Here is a 23,037-nt window from a genome sequence, read left to right as displayed (position 1 = left end):
AGGCCGCCGGGATACTCACGTTACAAGTAACTTTACATTCTATACTCCGCCGCGCTGCTGGCGCGCCACCGCGCGCTGCACGACGAGATCCGCGCCTACAGCGCCGAGCTGGACGCGCTCGCCGCGCACGCGCACCGCCTCGAGGCCGCCGGGATACTCACGTTACAAGTAACTTTACATTCTATACTCCGCCGCGCTGCTGGCGCGCCACCGCGCGCTGCACGACGAGATCCGCGCCTACAGCGCCGAGCTGGACGCGCTCGCCGCGCACGCGCACCGCCTCGAGGCCGCCGGGATACTCACGTTACAAGTAACTTTACATTCTATACTCCGCCGCGCTGCTGGCGCGCCACCGCGCGCTGCACGACGAGATCCGCGCCTACAGCGCCGAGCTGGACGCGCTCGCCGCGCACGCGCACCGCCTCGAGGCCGCCGGGATACTCACGTTACAAGTAACTTTACATTCTATACTCCGCCGCGCTGCTGGCGCGCCACCGCGCGCTGCACGACGAGATCCGCGCCTACAGCGCCGAGCTGGACGCGCTCGCCGCGCACGCGCACCGCCTCGAGGCCGCCGGGATACTCACGTTACAAGTAACTTTACATTCTATACTTCAGTAAAAGGTACATATTTTCCGTTATACGACGAAGCGCCCCCGGTGGCATGCGCTATTCAATAATCAATAATAATAATTTTGTTTCCCACAGCTCCCGACAGAAGTGGAAGCGGCGCCAGCGCTGGAGGAAGAGGAATGGGTGAACGAGTCGCGCCTCGTGCCGACGGAAGTGTGGGAGGAGGAGGAGGTGGAGCGCCTGGAGCACCGCACCGTCACCGAGGAGCGCTCCGTGCCGCAGGTATGGTACAGGGATGGGGACCGGACAGCTTCAACAGCTCCCGACAGAAGTGCAAGCGACGCCAGCGCTGGAGGAAGAGGAATGGGTGAACGAGACGCGCCTCATGTTCAGATATTTTTGAGCACCTCGTACATAGTAGAAAAATACTGCCTTTGGTGAGACTTGAACTTACCGCCTCTGGATCGATACTCCAGCGCTCTGCCAACTGAACCACCGAGACCTTATCCATAGCCAGCAATTTTTTCCACCGTATGGGTCTAGGGGACCCTAGCGACATCTACCGTAAGAAGGTTACACTTCTTAAACTCTTAAATTTCTTTGTTAGTAATATTTCCACTTTTAAATTTATTCTAAAAGGAACGTCGGCAGACGTTTCTGCTTGTAAAAAAAAATAATTCATTTTAAACTTGTTGTTTTTAGAAATATAATGTACATGATTTAATTTGTTCGCAGGTGAAGGCGCTGTACGCGTTCACGGGGCAGGGCATATCCATGGCGAAGGGCGAGGTGATGTTCCTGATCAACAAGACGAACCCGGACTGGTGGTCGGTGCGCAAGGCGGACCGCTCCGACGGCTTCGTGCCCGCCAACTACGTGCGAGAGATCGAGCCCAGAGTTGTGCCGGTAACTTAAATATATTTTTATAATTACTTACTTCTTACTTCCGATGGCGATACAACCCTTTGTGGGTCTTGGCCTCCTGCGCTATCTTCCTCCAATTGTCGCGATCCTGGGCAACCTTCCTCCAGTTATACTTCCTCATCCTCCTAAGATCTTCTTCCACACTGTCCAGCCTCCTTTTCTTAGGCTTACTACTAGGCCTTTTCTGTTCGGCTCCAAAAACTATAACAAGGGGGCGTCCACCTTGTCATAATTTTTGGAACTCTCATATCGGGCATCCTTTCCAAGTGACCCGCCCATCTCAGCCGCTGGGATTTGCAAAACCCAACAATGGTCTCCTGTTTGATCAGAGTTTCAAGTTCATGGTTCATGCGCTGTCGGTTACCGTCTGGCCCCTTTAACGGACCATTTATTTTTCGTAGCACTTTCCTCTCGAATACCGCAAGCTTTACTTACTTCGTCCGACTGGGTTGTGGCCCAGGTTTCACAGGCGTAGGTGACAACGGGCCTGACGATGGTTCGATAGATGGCGATCTTTGAGATATACTGAGCAGCTTCGAACTTAGTAATTTGCCACAGGGGTATAAGCATTTGTGTCCAGCAACTATCCGTGCCGTTATTTTCCCGTATAAAAAGAAAACTTACTATAATGTCGGCTGTACACACTTGCCGAGGGACCCCGAGACAGGCCGAGAACGAGTGTGTACATTCTGTTCCCTTCTCGTTTCGTCTCGCTCTTCTCCGATTGGGTGGGAGTGGTGCCGAGACTCGGCGAGAAGCTCTCGACGAGTGTGTACAGGCGGCATAAAACTCGCGTGAGATTCAAACACATGTATTATTAAGTCGAATAAATGCTTGATATGTTACGATACAGTTTTCGAGGACCTTCTCGGAGTAACGAATCGCCTTTACTGGTCGAGGACGCGACGTGGACTGCGGGCCAAAGCCCGGTTCGACTAGTCGAGACATGTCGAGCGTGTATTCCTAAGTTACCCGTTTAAAATAATTTAAATAAGTTTTTGGCAACAAATTTCATTACTGGTACGCACAGGCGAATACTCATCGAGATTATTCTAAAAACTCCTAATACAATTAGGTTGCGTTGTTTTATCACAGAGTTCCTACGGCTACCTCCTGTCTCCATCATCAGATCAGCTCGATGAGTACCATAATATTGCATTGTCACCCGACTTACATATGTATGCAAATTTTCAGCTTCATCGGAAACCGGGAAGTGGGTCAAATTTAACTTGCAAGATTTGTCCCATACATACTAAGAGGGCAAGTTAAATAAAAGCTCGTAAACGTGAAATGATATGATACGAATAAAGCATGGCAATAAATGGTCCCCGTCAGGTGCAAGTGCGGCGGCCGGAGAAGGTGCGCACGGTGCAGCGCGTGAAGAAGACGGTGCTGGTGAAGCAGGTGGTGCCGGTGCGGCGCGCGCGCCCCGCCGCCGCCGCCGCCCCCGCCCTCGCCGCCGCCGCCCGCCGCGCGCGCGCGCCCGCGCCGCCCGCGCAGCCGCCGCCCGCCGTCGGGGCCAGGATCGCCGATATCAAGCGGGACTATGGTATCCTCTATTTCATTCAATTTGATACACTGAAAATTTAACCTGTTAATTCCTAAAACAAATGCTATCAACTTGATAATTCTAAATTTAAATTAAAAATGTAAATAAAAATATCGCTAAGTAAAACACAAAAATTTTCAACTTCAAAATTAGACAATAAAGTTCCACATAGAAAATTTAAAATTTTATAGAGTCAGATCGAGCTAAGCTGGCGCCGGTTTTGATAGCCCAGGCTGTGCAAGTGTTAAGTACACATGATAATTTCATAGATGTTTGACGTTTAACATAACACATGACTGTCTGGGCTATCAAAATAGCTGCCAACTTATATTGGTCTGACTCTGTTTTCACTTAATGTTGAAAAGTATGCACCAAATTACAAGTAAAGTAAAATGTCCATTATTATTCACAAGAACTGAACGACTTCTATTTAACAATCAATGTAGTGTCATAACAATGAATATGTTATTTATTACGCAGAAAAACAACTACAATTCAGTTCAATCCAATCTATTCAAAAAAACACAAAATGTAACAATATAGGACTAGCCTAAGACATTACATTTCTTATAACTAAGGTCATTATATATAATAAAAAAAGAAAAATGGATTACAAGCATCTGTCACCTAAGTTCAACTTTGGCCTGTTTGTCATGTTGTTTAGGGTCGTGTGTTGCCAAAGTCGTAAGTTGCTTACTAGTTTTCTTATCTTTCGGAAACAGAAAAGCAATAAAGGTGAGTGAGTGGGAGTCACGAAACTATTTTACATATTACATAATATCATCTTGTTCTCAGATGAGCTGCTAACACTCTCAGCGGCGCGCCGCGCTCAACTCGAAGACGCGATCAAGTTGTACAGCTTCTTCGCGGAGTGCGACGACTTCGACAAGTGGATCAAAGATAAAGAGAAGATGCTGCGAGCTGATGATGGCGAGGAGAGCGTGGACACTGCCAAGAGGAAGTACGAGGTGGGTACACTAATACCAATCAGGAGCTTCTCTGTAAATACTGTCACTGATACTGCTGCTTTTCGTGTTAGCTTCAGATATGCAGCTGCCAAATGATGGAATAATCTGCCGCCACCCATTCGTTTTTTTTAAAGTTCTTCAGATGTATTATAAAATAACTGATTTTATCCAAACAAAAAGAGCAGTGCGCCCGAGCAATGGACTTAAGTCTGTTTATTTGTTTAATGTAATGTGATAGCCTGTGTTCCCGCACTACTACTATACTGTGTGTGAGTTTATTACCTTTTCACTTCTTATGCTCGTAAAATTTTAATTTTAGTCGCGTGTAAGCGCCATAAACTTCCTTATTATGCTATAGAGCATAAAGTAAAATCTTCTATTACGACCCTTATTTACTAAGAAATAAAGTCCTGCATCTTCCATACAAATTGCCAACCAGCGAGTAAGATTAAACTTTTTTTAAGATTTTGAGTAAGATACGGTAAAATAATCTTAAATATTGGTTATTTTTGTATATTTTACTCACAATCGAAGTGAAAAGTAGAGTATATAACTCTGGCATAAACGCCCCATTTTATCCTTGACCGATATCAGTCCTCGCTTACATTCGGACCGATAAACTGCCTCGCATAAAACGGGTCGCTTTAAGCCCTAGTTGTATAGTCTACTTTTTTTATACTGTACCTATTTTTTTTTTTTGTAGAATGTTTTATTTTGTACACATTGTATTACCGATAACACGAGTAGTAAGAGTGCTTTTTCATGCCAACATTTACTAATTTTAATGGTAATTCCAGAAATTCGTGACAGACCTCTCAGCGGCCTCCAAGCGCCTGGAGCAGATCGAGGCTGCCGCCGAGGAGCTGGTGGCCACGGCGCACGGGCAGGCCGGCAAGGCCACCGCCAGGAGACAGCAGCTGAGGCAGCAGTGGGACAGACTGCTCAGGCTTAAACAGCAGAAGGAGAAGAGCCTGGAGGGCGCATCAAGGTAAAAAAAAAAAAACTTAAAAAAAGGAAAACAAAAACCCTAAAAATTAAAAAAAAATAACAAACCAATGATGTTTAAGTACTTATACTATACGGGGCGCGTTAACCTCTTTCACTTTGTTTTTACATTGATAACTTTTGGTAGGTATATATTTACCTATAAATAAAACAATTATTAGTGCTGAAAAAACTGTTAGTAAGAAGAGCTTGTTTTTAATGATTGTGATTATACTTTGTTACATCGCCGAGCACTATTAATAGCAGAAAATTGGTTGATGTTGTTTTTAACATACATCGCTGTTTCATAAATATAGAGACAAGGTAAAGTTAAAATGTTCAGTCTAATAAAGCTTTCTAAACGTGGAATTCTAACTGCTGAACGCAAACAGTTTTTTTCTGCCTTAAATTTCATTTCCCGATTAGCGAAATCGCCCCAGATAATGACGCCGTACCTCAAAGTTGAGGTAACATACGCATTGTTGGCGGTTAGCACTGCTGATGCATTTACCGTTTTACGAGTACTAAGGTTGTATAATGCATATGAAAATTTATTAAGTTTTTTTACATACTTACATTGTCAATCTGAGCTTTCCATGTTAAGTTATTGTGTTAATTGAAGTCATTAACTCGTAGCGTGGAGCTGTTCAGTCGCACGTGCGACGAGGCGCTGGACTGGATGGGCGAGAAGGAGCAGCAGCTGGCCGCGGGCGGCGCGCCGGCCGCCGACCTGCGCACCGTGCGGGCGCTGCAGCGGCGCCACGCGCAGCTCGAGCGGGAGCTGGAGCCGCTCCGAGAGAAGGTGCACACCGTGAGCCTGCTCGCCGACGAGTGAGTACTAGAAGGAGCGGCAGCTGGCCGCGGGCGGCGCGCCGGCCGCCGACCTGCGCACCGTGCGGGCGCTGCAGCGGCGCCACGCGCAGCTCGAGCGGGAGCTGGAGCCGCTCCGGGAGAAGGTGCACACCGTGAGCCTGCTCGCCGACGAGTGAGTACTAGAAGGAGCGGCAGCGGCTTTCGGTGGCTGCCATTCCTCGACCCACCAACGGAGCGGCAGCTAACGTCCACGAGAGTTCATCATACATAGCCGTTAACCACTATACGAGTTTTCGTCCGCGAGGCGATTGGCCATAAAAATCTGTTCCTGGCTCGCGGTCTAATAGTAGAAATGCGGCTTGACATTTAAAGTTGCATAATCTACAAAGTCGTACAGCGCCATCTACATAACCTGTCGAACTTGAGGTATGAATTTATCTTTGAGGAAAGTAGCGATTGTGTTAAAACGGTAGATGTTTCTAATATGGGGGTAAGGGTTAAACTGAGCATTAAGTGTGACGTAAATATAATGGTGTTTCTCTTTCACCAGCCTGCTTTCGTGGTTGCGAAGACACAGGTACTTATTTGCATAAATATAGTACCTGCTAGGCCCGCGTAGCCCACTCGGTATTGTTATTTGTGTCTATACTACGTGTTACTCCAGCCACTGAATGATTTCGGGGTTGGTCCCATAGTAACATTTGCTTTCAGTGGCTGGGGTAATACTTTGTATAAAGCACGTTATATACGCCGGTTTACAAATTGAAATAATTGTTAGTTATATTTTTTTATTTATTTATCTTGATAATTTTAAATTATAAACATCGTCACTCGCTTCTTTATGTCAATATTTTTTCAAAAATGTTTCTAGAATCTATCTTATCTATCTTTTGAGTTCGCACAATCTCGGTAGCGACAAAGCGCTAAGACAAACCTCAAATTTTCTGTGAACGAGCCAAGTCAGTTGCACCGACCACAATTAGTCTACTGATTGACAACACCCAGCAGTAAACTATAAAACGTCTCATAAGATAATATTTTGCGGACGCTTCAAATATGACAGATGGTTTGGTGCAAACGACCCTAACTCATCTACATCACTTAGTCAATTTCGAGGCACCAATTTGTCTAAAACTTTGCAAGCGTTACAAAATCAATGGTTCTTTTGTACAAAACTTAGCGTGGCTGGAATCTAAGGACGTTTATGGTTCACTTTGTTACTACCAAGATTTAACTTGGATGGTTTGTAACGTGTAATTTTTCCGTTAGCGTGAAGTCCCAGTACCCGACGGAGCGCGCCAACGTGGAAGCGAGACAGCGCGAGATCCGCGCCGTGTGGGAGCGGTGCCGCGCCGCCGCCGCCGAGCGCCGCGCGCGCCTGGAGAGCGCCGTGGGCCACCAGATCTTCGGCCGCAGCGCCGCCATGCTGGACGACTGGATCCAGGTCCCACACACTTTATATTGTCCTTTTCCACTCGACTGTAATGGTATTAAGATTTCTTATACCGAACTATAATTGTATTTTTTTCATGTATGTGTTCCCAACTCAATTATAATGTTAATTTCGATACGATCTAGTCAACTATAAAGAATTTGACCAATCACGTGCCGCTGCGCTCCCATAGAAAAGACATAAACGAGCAACTATTTCATGAGCATATTCATTGAAAATGAATGAATGAAAATGAAAATAATTTATTTGAAACAACACACAACAATCTTGAAATTAACATTTGACTTTAGTAATTTGTTGTTCCAAAGAGGATACCACCCAGCATCCTGAAGTTGATTTTCAGTGGACCCTGAAACTTAAAACCTAAATCTTAAAATGGAAATAGAATACTCTTACTTCAGACTCTCTACTTATCTTTAAAACCTCATTTTTAACGTAATATCAGGTAAACTGTGAAGAAGGGTATTATGGTCGTAAGTACAAGTAATGCATGTGTGTCGCAGAAAGTGCACGAGCAGCTGGCCCAAGAGGCGCCGGCCAAGGACGTGGCGACGGCCGAGCTGCTGCTCAAGGAGCACCGCGAGCTGGAGGACGACATCAAGGCGCACGACGACGAGTGAGTTCCTTTATGTTCCTCCCTGCCTCTTAAGGCCTGTTTCACAATGTTGTGTTGCCACTGACTATATAATATTTTTATTTTATTTTTTTAAGGATAACTGACATTACTAATATTTCGTACGAAATAAGTATTCTGTAATGTGGAATTTGTATGTTTGTTGTACAAAATTGTTTTTTGACTTGTACCAGCACGCTACCAATAAAGATTATCTTATCTTATCTTATCTTGGATAGCTAATTCACAAATAAATTAACTGCCAGATAAAACTTCCTACAAAACTTAGCACTTTGTCTACCAGTTAAGCTTCTTTGAAGATTGTGAAACGCCAACGATGACTTTATTCGTCAGGTAAGTGGCAAGTAGCTTATTCAGAACTTTACTTGGACATTGTGAATGTAAATACGAAGCTGAAGGTCCAGGGTTCAAATAAAATAAAACCGGCCAAGTGCGAATCGGACTCGCGTACAAAAGGTTCCGTACCATTCTCTTAAATAACGGCAAAAAAATCATGTCTGTTATATGAGCCCCCTTAAATATATATGCTGTTTTTTAGTATTTGTTGTTATAGCAACAGAAATATGTCACTGTTCATGAAATATAGCCTAGACAGTCGGACGGACAGCGGAGTCTTAGTAATAGGGTCCCGTTTTACCTTTTGGGTTCAGAACCCTAAAAAGGGTAATTATTTGCGACTTAGAAGATAGTCCCCAAGATGATGTGACCTTACAGCCTTCCGTGTTCTATTTCGATTGAAGGCTTGTGCACACTGGATGCGTGTGCGTAGACGCACGTGCGCGTTGTAATATACAGATCCTTATGAGACACGGCACACTGCTTGCGTGACGTGTGCGTGCACGCATCTGGACTTTAAGGGTAAAAAACACAACAGTTTAACTTACATACTTATTGATGTAGCGCGATTTGCGTCCAGCGTTCATGTTCAGGTTCATTACTCACGATACTTTGGAACGTACCCTACCCTACTCATAGTGTCAACGAGGGTGCGAAGTGTTAGAGGCAGCAACGCGCATGTTACAGGCGTCTATAGCCTACGGAGATGGCTTACCATCAGGAGGGCCTTATGCTTGTTTGCCAGCGACGTAGTATAAAAAAAGAATGTAACATCATTATTTCCGTTTCAGGTTCAAGGAAGTGATCGGGCTGGGTCGTCAGCTGCTCGGCAACAACCCGTCGCTGGCCGACGTGGCCGACAAGATCAAGCATCTGGAGGCCGAGCAGAAAGCTGTCAAGAAAGGTAATCTTTGGATATCGTTAGTGTGTTATTAAATTACAGAACTTAACCGCGTATTGAGTTTTAAATTTACCTCGGACGTTTCGAGGACGGCGTTGTCCCCGTGGTCTCGGAGAAGACTGGCTAAAGTTGACATCAATATCTTCTTGGCAAGTTTTTCGAACTTGATCTTGTTTTTCAATTTGAATGTTTTGAGCACTAGAGATGTTACCCTGTCATATACTAACGATATTTGATTTTTCGACTGTCAATATTCGTTTCCGCTTACATATACTAATAAATAAAAATAAAATCATTTATTTCGGACGACACAATCCGTATTTTGTTGTTACAAATATACTTAAATTACTATGTTAGTACCTAAACTAAGATGTTGGGAGGTCCTAATGACTGGATTCCATGTGGATGAGATCCCCAAACCCTCGTCCCGATTGAAATCGCCATGTTTTTGATTTCAATAGCTTTCCGCACTTTTCTGCTGCACTTTTCTGCGCGATCTGTGGAAAGGATTTTAGGGTTATGCAGCTCGATCCAGTGGTATGGTCCTGACTCCAGTAAATGCTCCTTGACTTGTTAATGATAATTTAATAATGTGTAAAAATCGTGAAAGTTTAAATCAGTGCATCGTTAGTGTAGTCTAAGCTAAGGCGTATCTTAACCCGTTGACCGCCATAGACGTCAATAGTCGCGCGCGGTTACAGCCCAATCTCAACCTTCGTGCATTCCCACAAGGTTCACGATAATAATACATACACACAATACATAAACAGACGGACATGACGAATCTATAAGGGTTCCGTTTTTTGCCATTTGGCTACGGAACCCTAAAAATATATAGTCACCACGCCAATCAACGATAATTTGATAAATGTAAGCGCGAAGCGTCGATTTTAAACGTAACGATTTTAAGTCGTTTAAACGCTAGATGTTCTGTCTCACTCTGTCAGGTTGGGAAGACAAGGACGCCCGTCTGCGCGAAGTGGTGGAACTGCAGGCCTTCAATCGCGAGGCCGACCAGATCGACGCGTCGAGCGGCGCGCACGAGGCCTTCCTGGAGTACAGCCAGAGCGGGGTGAGTGCCATGTTACATGCTCCGTCTCGCACTGTCAGGCGGGGGAGACAAGGACGACCAGATCGACGCGTCGAGCGGCGCGCACGAGGCCTTCCTGGAGTACAGCCAGAGCGGGGTGAGTGCCATGTTACATGCTCCGTCTCGCACTGTCAGGCGGGGGAGACAAGGACGACCAGATCGACGCGTCGAGCGGCGCGCACGAGGCCTTCCTGGAGTACAGCCAGAGCGGGGTGAGTGCCATGTTACATGCTCCGTCTCGCACTGTCAGGCGGGGGAGACAAGGACGACCAGATCGACGCGTCGAGCGGCGCGCACGAGGCCTTCCTGGAGTACAGCCAGAGCGGGGTGAGTGCCATGTTACATGCTCCGTCTCGCACTGTCAGGCGGGGGAGACAAGGACGACCAGATCGACGCGTCGAGCGGCGCGCACGAGGCCTTCCTGGAGTACAGCCAGAGCGGGGTGAGTGCCATGTTACATGCTCCGTCTCGCACTGTCAGGCGGGGGAGACAAGGACGACCAGATCGACGCGTCGAGCGGCGCGCACGAGGCCTTCCTGGAGTACAGCCAGAGCGGGGTGAGTGCCATGTTACATGCTCCGTCTCGCACTGTCAGGCGGGGGAGACAAGGACGACCAGATCGACGCGTCGAGCGGCGCGCACGAGGCCTTCCTGGAGTACAGCCAGAGCGGGGTGAGTGCCATGTTACATGCTCCGTCTCGCACTGTCAGGCGGGGGAGACAAGGACGACCAGATCGACGCGTCGAGCGGCGCGCACGAGGCCTTCCTGGAGTACAGTCAGAGCGGGGTGAGTGTTATGATGTGAGTGGATTGAGAGAGAAAGGTGGAATTTATTTTTTACTTTAAATTAAACCTGCATTTGTCGTTACAGGCGTCAGTAGACGAAGCAGCAGGCCTGCTGAAGCGGCACGAGGAGCTGGAGGCGCGCCTGTCGGCGCAGGCCGAGCGCGTGCAGGCGCTGCGCCAGCGCGCCGACAGGCTCGTGCAGCGCCCGCACCACGCCGCGCACCAGTACGTACTTGTCGTTACAGGCGTCAGGAGACGAAGCAGCAGGCCTGCTGAAGCGGCACGAGGAGCTGGAGGCGCGCCTGTCGGCGCAGGCCGAGCGCGTGCAGGCGCTGCGCCAGCGCGCCGACAGGCTCGTGCAGCGCCCGCACCACGCCGCGCACCAGTACGTACTTGTCGTTACAGGCGTCAGGAGACGAAGCAGCAGGCCTGCTGAAGCGGCACGAGGAGCTGGAGGCGCGCCTGTCGGCGCAGGCCGAGCGCGTGCAGGCGCTGCGCCAGCGCGCCGACAGGCTCGTGCAGCGCCCGCACCACGCCGCGCACCAGTACGTACTTGTCGTTACAGGCGTCAGTAGACGAAGCAGCAGGCCTGCTGAAGCGGCACGAGGAGCTGGAGGCGCGCCTGTCGGCGCAGGCCGAGCGCGTGCAGGCGCTGCGCCAGCGCGCCGACAGGCTCGTGCAGCGCCCGCACCACGCCGCGCACCAGTACGTACTTGTCGTTACAGGCGTCAGGAGACGAAGCAGCAGCCCTGCTGAAGCGGCACGAGGAGCTGGAGGCTGCTCTCCGTGTACACTATGACAGAACAACCTTTGATTTTATTTGGTAGATTCTCTCTATCACTGCTTTCCATATACACAATGACAGAACAACCTTTCCGAACAGCATTGGTAGTGAAAAAAATTGTCTTGTGATCCCCTAACCTCTGAAAGGTTACGAGCTATGTTTGTGTTGCAGCATCTCGGCGCGCATGGCGGCGGTGGCGGAGCGGCGCGAGGCCGTACGCGCCGCGGCCGCCGCCAGGAGGAGGGCGCTGCTCGCCAACCTGGCGCACCAACAAGTTAGCCCATCATACATTTATTCAATTCATTTACTGCCAAACTTAACATACGTGGCTCTTTTAGACTGCCAACAATATCTTCACTACACTTTATCTAAGGTCATATCTTTTGACAAAAGTCATCGTTCGCGTTTGTCTCCCCGTGTTCGACCAAGATCTCCAGAGTGATCCGATTAAACACTATATCACGCCGTGAATGATTTAAGTATTTTAAGTAATTAATTTATAACGATAACGATTTGTGATAATCGAATTGTCACAGACTACTTGTACAGAACGAAACAAACATCGTGCATCCTTTGAAAGGAAAACCTCTTCCTTCGAAATTTAACACGTACAAATAAGAATTTTTTTTTATTCAATCAGATTACACAGTATTACAGTGAGACACTAAGGCACTGTGGAATGCATACAATATTATTATTGTCCTAAAATATTAACATAAAGTTGTGTTATACAATAACAAAAAACTTAAATACTCACTGAAGATGGGTGATCATCCGTCGCCTCACATAACCTCTTACATTCGTCACATAACATTTTCCAACTCTTCCAACGACTTGAGAAGTGCGTTTAGGTATTGTAAGACGCGAACTAATGGTAAGGCCCTGTACGCCACAGTGTGCGCTTTACGAACTGCCAGTAAGTCGCGATTACGTGGCCTAAAATTTGTCTTCGATTGAAACAGAGGGGGCACGAGAAGGCGTAAAAGTTGTGAGACCAGCTGTGGACAGCCTGAGTCCTGAGTCGTTCATGTCCCTCTAATTATGTTTTCTTCTGACAGTTCCTGGCATCCACGGAAGAGCTCCAGGCCTGGATACAGGACAAGACCCGGACGGCTAAAGACCAGAGCTACAGGTAACAACACCAAACCTTTTATTTTAACCACCATTACATATTATCAATGTTTCATTAATATTTTTTTTATCTGTAACAGGGACCTGGCGAACTTGGAGCGTAAACTGCAAAAGCATGAGGCGTTCGAGGCCGAACTGCAGGCCAACGAGAAACAACTGCGAAACGTCGATAGCGTGAGTAACTGATATATTACTTGTTATATCAAAATTAACGTATTTTTCAAGTATTTACTGATCACTTAGGGTCAGGCTAAGCTAAATGCAGCGTGTTTGATAGCACAGAGTGTGCAAGTATTATTTTAAACGTCATAAGTTCATAGAAGTTTGACCTTTATGATAACTCTTCGACACTCTGTGCCATCAAACACGCTGCAGAGCTTAGCCTGACGGTACCACTTTTTGTGGAGCGGAACGTGGCAGAACGTTTTTATTAAGTTTGAAATCACAATGACGTTTTTCTACTCTTCGACTGTAATGGTTGAATTAAGATTTCGTATACGAAACTATAATTGCGAATTTCATTTATGGGCTCCCAACTCAACTATAATACTCATTTCGATACGCTGTAGACAACTATAAAAAAAATTAACCAATCACATGCCGCCGCGCTCCCATAGAAAATACTAAACGGGTGACTTAGCGCGTTTCTGTTTTTTACTACATTTTGTCTACTGATACTTACCAATTTTCATAAATTATTTAGATGTTATAGTAAAAAAAGTATTATTTTAGATGACTCGTAGAAAAAGTATTGCAAACTATTTTACACAATAGTGATATGATCAAGCTTGTCTTACGAAGGCAACTCAGCAAGCTTCATTACCTGAACGTGGCACTCGACAGAAGAGCTCTACTATATCACAATTGGGTACTTGACACATGTTGAATATTATAACTAAAATTAGTTAAATGGATAGAAAATGAGCCATCAATTATAAAAAAGTGGAATTTAAAAAATTATATTGAGATTATAAAAAAATACAAGGCTCCGAAGTCTCAAATTTTTTTTTTTGTCTTTCAAAAATAGAATAGATAATGGTACCATTCGATTTCTTACATTTTATTGAAAAATAAATTGTATAACAACTATACACATAAACGCAATATTTCAAGGTCAAAATGGCAATTTCCTTAATCTTCCATACATTTAGGACAGACTTATATGATGTGACGTCACATCACATTATCATTTTGTTAGAGGCGTTTCAATCGTCGAGTGCGAGCGTCAGACTTTAACTCTCATTTCTGACCTTTGTGTTGATTAAATGCCATGAGTCCTATACATATAGACATTTGATCCTCAGGAAAATCAAGATCGTTTGACATTATTAAAAAAAAACAGTCAAGTAGCCAATTGTATAAAATACTATTGTGGTTGTTACAGATCGGCCAGTCTCTGCAGAAGTCGGACCCCGCGCGCGCCGCGGAGGTGGCGCAGCGGCTGGAGGCCGTCCACACCGCCTGGGAGGCGCTCGTGGCCGCCTCCAGGGACAAGGGCGGCAAGCTGAGGCAGGCCGCCTTACAGAGCCAGCACAGGAGGTACGTTAGACCCCGCAGAGGTACAGCTGGAGGCAGGTCATACCACCTGGGAGGCGCTCGTGCCCGCCTCGAAGGACAAGGGCGGCAAGCTGCGGCAGGCTTCTTTGCAATGCCAGCATAGGAGGTATGTGCCAGCTGTCAAAACGTGTCAGAGAGAACAGGAGAACGGTAGAAGAGTCTTGAAGCATTTTCTTATAGCTTATTTAGACGACAAGAGCGACGAACTCCGACGACTTTTTTTTTTGATATCGCGTGTCCTAAATCATCATCATTCGTCATTCTCCTGGCGCATTCCCTAATTGGTGTCGGCCCTCCTGATACATGATCGCCACTTGTTGCGATCTTTAGTCATTGCTGGCGTTAGGCCTAGCTCCGTCATGTCCTTGGAGATGGTTCTAGTCCAGTTGGTTGGCGGGTGACCTCTGCCTCTCTCGTCTATATCCATCACTCGTCTCGTCATGTGGTGTTCGTCTCTGCGCATTACATGACCATACCAGCGTAATCGGCCTTCCTGCATCTTATAATTTATATCTGCAACTTTAATAGTACCTCGGATATATTCATTCCGGATATTGTCGTGTCCTAAATCATAACCATAAATAATGTCTGTTGTTTACGCCAGATTCTCAGTTTTTATTTGCCGGATTACTAAACGTGGACCTCTAGGCGTCACAGCGAGTACAGTTACTATTGCATTCAATTAAAACTCATAATTTACAAGATCCTGGTTACGGCACCAATTTAGTCGTACAATACAATATAGACAATTGTTTAAGGCGCTCTTAAGTTCGTGTTCTTGTCTCACTCTCACTTAGTGTAAGCGTGAGCGAGACGGATGTCTACTCGGGACCGCGGATATCATGTTTATAAATTTTAATTTTTTGTAAGGTTTAACAAAAAAAAGTAAGAGTTGTCAATGATTTCCCTCAAAAATAAAAATGCGCATTTTGAAAGGCAAATTTCATATTTTTAGATTTTGTGCACCTTTTGTGGATCCGCCTGTTTGTAACAACTTTTTAATAGTACATTACGATACAAGTGCGAAAAATAGGAAATTCGAAACGAGTGGCGATAAATTAAAACACGACCGAAGGGAGTGTTTTAAATCGACACGAGTTGCGAATTACCTATTCGCACATGTATCGTACAACGTTTTACAGTACATATGGCCCTTTAAATGTTCGACACAGTAACGTAATATGCTACTTCTCGCACTAGTGCTATAAAGTAGCACCATATGTACTGTAAACATATTTTACAGTACATATGGGGCTACTTTATAGCACTAGTAAACATATTTTACAGTACATATGGGGCTACTTTATAGCACTAGTGCGAGAAGTAGCATATTACGTTACTGTGTCGAACATTTAAAGGGCCATATGTACTGTAAAACGTTGTACGATACATGTGCGAATAGGTAATTCGCAACTCGTGTCGATTTAAAACACTCCCTTCGGTCGTGTTTTAATTTATCGCCACTCGTTTCGAATTTCCTATTTTTCGCACTTGTATCGTAATGTACTATTTAGACCTATGTTCGTGATTTTTTTCTGTAAAGCGAAAGTCAAAATATCAAGATTCGATTCGATGAAGTCTCGAGAGAATCCTCAAGATTGCTAATCTTTTTGGCAACCGTATTGTGATATAAAAAAGCGGTATGATTTTGAAAATTTCCTTAAGCTTTTATGTGACATTTTTTATTTACTTTTGTATAAACAACTTCAACGTCGTCGTCGTTTTTTTTCGTTAGCTGATGCTCTATTTTTGTACTTTGTGTAGATCTGTGGAGGACGCTAAAGCGCGATTGGTGGACCTCGAGCGCGCGCTGCGCAGCGAGGAGACCGGGTCTGATCTGCGCAGCTGCAAGCGTCTTCTTACGCAGCATCAGGTATGAAAATCGTGCGCTAATATCAATTATTACTCGTACCTAATAGAGATTGAACCGCAAGACTAACTTTTTTGTATACCAGCGTTGTATCTGAAATAAATTGCCAGTTTCAAGCTGTGATTATATACATTTCATAGCATTTTGAAGTGTACAATAAAGGTTATTTTATTGTATGGTATTTATTACGGTATTTTATTATCCGTTTTGGAAAATTCTCTGCAGCAAAACAGATTCGAGTAGATTATAAATCTATTTTCGTACATACAGACGTTGGAGCAAGAGCTAACAACTTGGGAGCAGAAAGCCACCGTCCTAGCCAGCCAGGGGGCGGACTTAGTGTCGCTCGGGCACTTCGACGCGCCGGCCATCGAGCGCGAGTCCGCGGCGCTGCGCGACGCCGTGCGCGCGCTGCAGCCGCACGCGCAGACCAGGAGGGACAAGCTCACGCAGAGCTTACAGTGAGTACCGAGTCCCCCGACAAGTCGGGGGGCGGCCTTAGTGTCCCTCGGGCACTTCGACGCGCCGCCCATCGGATGATGGAGACGGGAGGTGGCCCTAGGAACTCTGTGATAAAACTCCGCAACCTAATTATGTTTAGGTTTGTTAGAATTGTCTACCGCGTAGATGAGCGGGAGTGCATAGGTGTGCACCTCAGACGTATTTTAAATGAAATGATATTTCAGACTGCACAAGTTCGCCCTGGAGCTGGACGGCGAGCTGGACTGGCTGGCGGAGCGCGCCGCCGCCGCCGCCTCCGAGGCGCTCCCGGCCGACCTGCACGCCGCGCAGGCCGCGCAGAAAAAACACGCCAAACTGCGCGACGAACTCAAGGGACGGAAACAGAACATTGAAAGGGTGCTGGCGCATGGGAAGGAGCATCATGGTGATGATGAGAAGGTACGTAAATCATTTCAAAAGCGGTTTTAGAATTCCATGGCTTAAAAAGCCACGAGTGCGCCGCAGGTTCCGAGGTGGACACCGGCGGACATATATAATAACTAGCGATCCGCCCCGGCTTCGCTCGGGTGAACCTTAACAAATTATACAGCTACCTTCGTCAAGAATTACTCTATTGACCAAACCGCATAAAAATCCTCTCAGTAGTTTTCGAGTTTATTGCGAACATACATACAGACAGACAGACGCGGCGGGGGACGTTGTTTTATAAGATGTAGGAACTGAAAATATCTAGAAATAATATTATAAAGTATATGATTTTTATTTATTTTAATGCTGGTTTTATGCATATAGTCAGCAAGTGGGATAAATATTCGTATCGATGTTAATTTGTGGGCAGATCGCGTCCCTGTGCAGGAAGCTGGAGGACGCGTACTCTGCGGTGTGCGCGGCGGCCGACGCGCGCGCCGCCCGCCTGGACTCGGCGCTGCGCGCGCAGCAGTTCCTGCACGACGCGCTCGAGGTCGACTCCTGGCTTGCTGACAAGGTATGTTATGGGAAATAAATGGCTTAGAGATAATAGAGATACATTTAAATAGTTACATTTTATTGTTACAAAAAGAAATGGTAACAACAGATAAACGGTTTCAAAAAGTTTATAAAACTCCCTTCATTTGAATTTGCTTAACCAAAAATCAATCACACTAGCACAACAACTATGTAAATTACAAAATGTTGTCGCCATACTTAATCATGTAGTTATCGACAGTTAATAGATGACTTTTCTAGGTAATATCATAGCTATACCGTCGACTACCTAACATCAATTCAAGTTTGGGTATTGAACAAATGAATGAATTATCCTGGTCACGGCACCCATTGGAATTGAATGTATCCTCTTATTGTTTATATTAAAAGTAAACAAATGTATATATTTCAGGCCGCCGCCCTGTCCTCTGCGGACGTCGGCAGAGACCGTCACCGCGCCACTCAGCTACTCACGAGACACAAGGTAAAGGAATCGCATAATCTAAATCATTAAAAAAAATCGTCTAAACAAGCAACTAATCTTGTTGCCAGTAAAGCGTTTTAGTACGTAGGTAGTTTTTATTTATGAATACGCGTAGCCTTTGGACAGCTTAGACTTGCCGTCAGGAGCTAGACGTCCTAATTCGACTCGACTTGCTTAATATGCGACCGTTGAGCGTTCAGCCTCACCAACTTCTCGGTAAAACTGGTAAGACTTCGCCACTAATGCTTATATGAAATACGAGACTTACCCGTCTCTTGAATCATTAGATGCAACAGGAAGCTTGACTAAGTCTCGGTCGTGTCGGCAGGCCGTGGAGCTGGAGCTGGACACGTACGCGGCCATCATCGCGGAGATGGGGCACTCGGCGGCCAGCATGGCGGCGGGCGGGCCGCCGGGCGCGGCGCTGCTGGCGCGGCACGGCGCGCTGCACGACTCCCTGCAGCGCCTGCAGCGCCTGGCCGCGCAGCGCCAGCGCGAGCTCGTCGAGAGCGTGTGCAGGTTCATGCTGAATCCCCTACCCTCACAGATTTACACTCATATTTGTCTCTCCTGTGGAAAACACGTAACAGCTTGCCTGCATATAAATAATGATTTAACACGCAAGTTGCTAGAAAAATCCCTTTTATGCAGAAATGGAATCAATCAGAAATTAGGCTTGATACCCTTTATCTTTAGTTATGGTCTCAGAAGGGACGTACACTTAATTGCTGATAGTACCCATGCGATAGTATAATTCTCCACTGTGACATGTTGTTGTGATATATTATTTATTAGTGTTCCTCGAGGCATGATTGAAGCTACATTTCGAATTGAAATATGCCACGTTTGCAGAGTATCATTGTATCCCGTTTTCTGATTGGTGTGATGTGTTCCAGACACGAGTACCTGGCGGAGAGCGCGGAGCTGGAGAGCTGGATCCAGGAGCAGTTCGCGGCGGCCGCCAGCGAGGACTACGGCCAGGACTACGAGCATCTACTAGTTAGTATCTTCTTCATTTTACAGTCGTGTCACAAAGTCGAATGTTTAGTTTTTTGTATTTTTTTTTTTACAAGCTTTTATTTAGTTTCACCTGTCCCGTTGTCTGTAATCAAATCTTGCAAATTGAATTTGATCCACTTCCCGGTTTCCGATTGAGCTGAAAATTTGCATACATATGTAAGTCGGGTGACAATGCAATATTATGGTACCATCGAGCTGATCAGATGATTCAAAATTCAAAAAATTTAAAATTCAAAAATTTATTCTGCAAGTAGGCCTCAAGGGCTCTTTTACAAGTCAATACAACATTTATAGTAACATCATATAGTGACATGAAAAATACATAACAACATTTATAAATACAACAGCCAATACCTGGGTAAACATTACATTATAATAATCTTAAAATAAATAATTAATACAATACAATAGAGATGTATAGTCTCTATGGTTAAAAACACATTAAATCTGGAGATGTAAAAGGTCCCCAATGTCAGAGTACTAATACTAATAAAATTTGGAGGTGTAAAGTCTCTCCAAGTGTCAAAATAAAATTTATACTAAATAAATAAACCGCGTCTGGACTGTTAAACTAGCAGTCTCATAAACTAAACTGGAGGATGGAGACAAGAGGTGGACATAGGAACGCTGTGATAAAACAACGCAACTTAATTGTGTTTGGGGTTTTTAGAATTGTCTCGATGAGTCTTAGTTGCCTGTGGAAAGAAAAGTAAAGTCAGCAATAAAAGCTTGTTCCAAAAATGAAATTTTTGCCAAAAACTTATTTAGTTTCATATGTCCCGTTGTCTGTCTGTAATCAAGCATTGCAAGTTAAATGTGATCCACTTCCCGGTTTCCGATTGAGCTGATATTTTGCATGCATGTATAAATCGAATGACAAGGCAATATTATTATAACATAGAGCCGATCTGATGATGGAGACAGGAGGTAGCCATAGGAACTCTGTGATAAAACAAGGCAACCTAATTTTGTTTGGGGTTTTTAGAACTGTCTCGATGAGAATTAGTTAACTGTGGACTGAAAAGTACAGTCGGCGATAAAAACTTGTACCAAAAATGAAATTTTTGCCAAAAACTTTATTACCATTAGTACTCGTAGAAATGCGTAAAGTCAAATGAAATCGGTAGCATTTAAGTAAATTGAATATTTGTTGTCTTTTGCCACCAGATCCTGCGCTCGAAGTTCGAAGAGCTCCGGCACCGCGTGGAGTCCGGCGCGGAGCGGTTCAGCCAGTGCGAGGAGCTGGCCAAGAAGCTGCTGGCGTCCGAGAGCCCCCACATCGCCGACATCGAGCAGCGCCAGGAGGCGCTCGGGTGAGGCTCCACGCTTTGCATTACTCTTCGGTGTTTTAGCAGGGAGGGAAATAGGAAAAAGCATCGCTTCGGATGACACTCGGCCGTGACTCCGGGACAGCTACTATGGAAATTCGATGGCCGAGTCAAATCCTGAGAATAACGTCCCTAATGAAATACATGCGTTGTGTAAATAATTGTCGTTTAAATTTAAGATTAAATATATATTTCCTATTAATTAGCAAACATTATGTAACAAGAAAGAAGAAATTGCTTTATATATTCATTTTAGAATGTTGCATGTTCTTGTAACTAAACTTTCAGGATTTTGTGCACAGAACTTAGCACCCGTGTAGATCTCAATTATTTTGTAGGCGCGAAGACAACGACGTATTATTTTAATTTAATATTGAAGTTGACTCTCATTTCATATTTATGTGACATGACATGTCTGTACTGTACATAGATGTATTTGGGAAGTTATCACATAATAAAGCCATTTGTTTACATAATAGATATATGTATACAGATGTATTACATAACTGTGCAAATACTTAACTATTATATTATATTATTATTTATTCATTAACAATATTACAATTATGTCTGAATATTGACTATATCTAATACTTAATCTAACATGCGTCAATTCTATAAACTATAATAAAAGATGAATTACAAAATGTCGTACAAAATATCAAAACATCAATACGAAATAATAATTATTGAATTATTTAAAAATGACAACTGCCAGTAAAATATTTGATAAATTCATAACTAAATGAATAACTAGCCTAAATCTAAAATAGGCCCTTGAGGCATTGTACCAAGGATGCTGGCTTCCTTTCCTCGTTGTATCGCAATGATGACGCTTCTTATGTACCATCCATATTGAATGTCATTGACCGAAGTGTTAGCGAAGGTCTCCGATTTAACACGGGCATTTTACTTTCGTATGTACGGATGTTCTCCTCTACGGTCGCAATTCTTAACCGATTCTCGTGAAATTTTGTAATCAGATTCTATGATTAAATAGAATTCACCAAATTCTTTTATTATATAGCTTTTTTTATCGATCCAGTTTTCGGAAAAAGAATGTTTTTTTTATTTTTTTTATAGGTAAGACAAAACGAATTTTGATGCTAGAAATATCTCACTCTCACACTAAGGAGCTATAGGTTTATTAATATAACTTTACAAGCCCCTATTAGTTGAACATAAGTCAAAATGGCACAAGGGCGGATCCACCGTTGTGGGCACGATGGGCATGCCCACAACCCTAATAGGGTGCCCTATTGATTCGCCTAGTAAAATTACGCCGATTTTTGTTTCGCAGACGCTTTGACAGACGACTGTTTGGCAGAATTTCATTACGCAGAGTAGTCAGTTGACAACTTGGCATAACATTTATAAGCAGATTTACTTTTTGTAGAGTAATCTTTTGGTAACCGTCACAATTACCCGAGAAATCCGTGGTCGAAACACTATAGGTAGAGTGTTTTTTTGTATTGATTAGAAATTCGAGCATGTTAATATCAGCTGACCCCTGCTTATTTACAAGAATAGGTAACAATTATTTACTAACATTACAGGGGCAATTGTTTTTAGCTTAACGAGTCTTAGTAACCCGAAACATTTACAAATATTAGTCCAAATTTCTTAAAAATAATGCCAGCTTTGAATTATCAGGCATAGGAGTTTTTTAGCGTAGATATCTATCTATCTAAACAGGGCTCCATGGACTGCAATAGATTGTTTGCGATTTCCGATACGTTACTTTATACGCCGATAATATGTATGTAGTACCGCAATTGCTAAATTACTATCTAAACTGTTATAATTTAACTGTCACTATATTCGAAATTAAATTTAAAAAATGTTACTCGAGTAAAAGTTTTTTAATCGGACAGATTACTGTGCCAAATGAAATTCTTAGGTTACTAATGGATTACCAAGTTTTTTGCTAAATAAGAAAGTAAGAAATAAAGAAAAAAAAGCACCAACTAAAAGACCCAAAAGATTGACAAAAGTTTTTGGCTTGATTCTCATTTTCCAAAGAATTTATCGCAAAAGCATAAACACCAAATAATCATTCCCCAACTCAATACACAGCATTAAAATGTTTAGACATTTCCGTATTAAAAAAAAAAATTGTCACCAGTTTTATTCCCCGAACTATTTAGTTGCCAAATTTATAGGTACGTAAATCAAATCAAAATATTACTAACCTAACATTTGACAAATAAATTATTTATTTAGTCATTTTTAATACGTTGCTGTCTCTTTTTTCTATATAGCAACAAAATATATCTTTAACTTCAATTAAATAGCAACTTAGCCTAACCACACAGTATTTTTATGCGACAATTCGTTTTTGTGGGGGTCGCAGCTCTAACCTAATCCGCTTTTCTAACAAGAGTTCATTATTAAGAGTGTCGCAGTTCTAACCTAGCCCGCTTT

At 44.2% G+C, this 23,037-nt stretch overlaps 1 protein-coding gene across 1 annotated transcript in view; it reads left to right on the top strand.

Annotated features, from left to right (window-relative positions):
• The window catches only part of LOC133533444 (spectrin beta chain, non-erythrocytic 5-like), a 109,185-nt gene that overhangs the window by 24,950 nt on the left and 61,198 nt on the right, over positions 1-23,037 (top strand). The window contains exons 18-40 of the mRNA XM_061872427.1: positions 709-855; positions 1,309-1,479; positions 2,833-3,046; positions 3,842-4,014; positions 4,812-5,002; positions 5,635-5,829; positions 7,081-7,255; positions 7,768-7,880; positions 9,026-9,138; positions 10,083-10,207; positions 11,097-11,236; positions 11,967-12,069; positions 12,854-12,927; positions 13,007-13,100; positions 14,311-14,465; positions 16,248-16,356; positions 16,624-16,814; positions 17,040-17,253; positions 17,654-17,800; positions 18,194-18,265; positions 18,594-18,784; positions 19,162-19,264; positions 20,453-20,598. Coding sequence (XP_061728411.1) covers positions 709-855; positions 1,309-1,479; positions 2,833-3,046; positions 3,842-4,014; positions 4,812-5,002; positions 5,635-5,829; positions 7,081-7,255; positions 7,768-7,880; positions 9,026-9,138; positions 10,083-10,207; positions 11,097-11,236; positions 11,967-12,069; positions 12,854-12,927; positions 13,007-13,100; positions 14,311-14,465; positions 16,248-16,356; positions 16,624-16,814; positions 17,040-17,253; positions 17,654-17,800; positions 18,194-18,265; positions 18,594-18,784; positions 19,162-19,264; positions 20,453-20,598 — 3,356 coding nt within the window. The remainder of the gene's footprint in view (positions 1-708; positions 856-1,308; positions 1,480-2,832; positions 3,047-3,841; positions 4,015-4,811; positions 5,003-5,634; positions 5,830-7,080; positions 7,256-7,767; positions 7,881-9,025; positions 9,139-10,082; positions 10,208-11,096; positions 11,237-11,966; positions 12,070-12,853; positions 12,928-13,006; positions 13,101-14,310; positions 14,466-16,247; positions 16,357-16,623; positions 16,815-17,039; positions 17,254-17,653; positions 17,801-18,193; positions 18,266-18,593; positions 18,785-19,161; positions 19,265-20,452; positions 20,599-23,037) is intronic.

This window comes from Cydia pomonella, unplaced genomic scaffold (genome assembly GCF_033807575.1).
Source record: "Cydia pomonella isolate Wapato2018A unplaced genomic scaffold, ilCydPomo1 PGA_scaffold_166, whole genome shotgun sequence".
NCBI lineage: Eukaryota > Metazoa > Arthropoda > Insecta > Lepidoptera > Tortricidae > Cydia > Cydia pomonella.
This window is presented reverse-complemented; position numbering and strand designations above follow the sequence as displayed.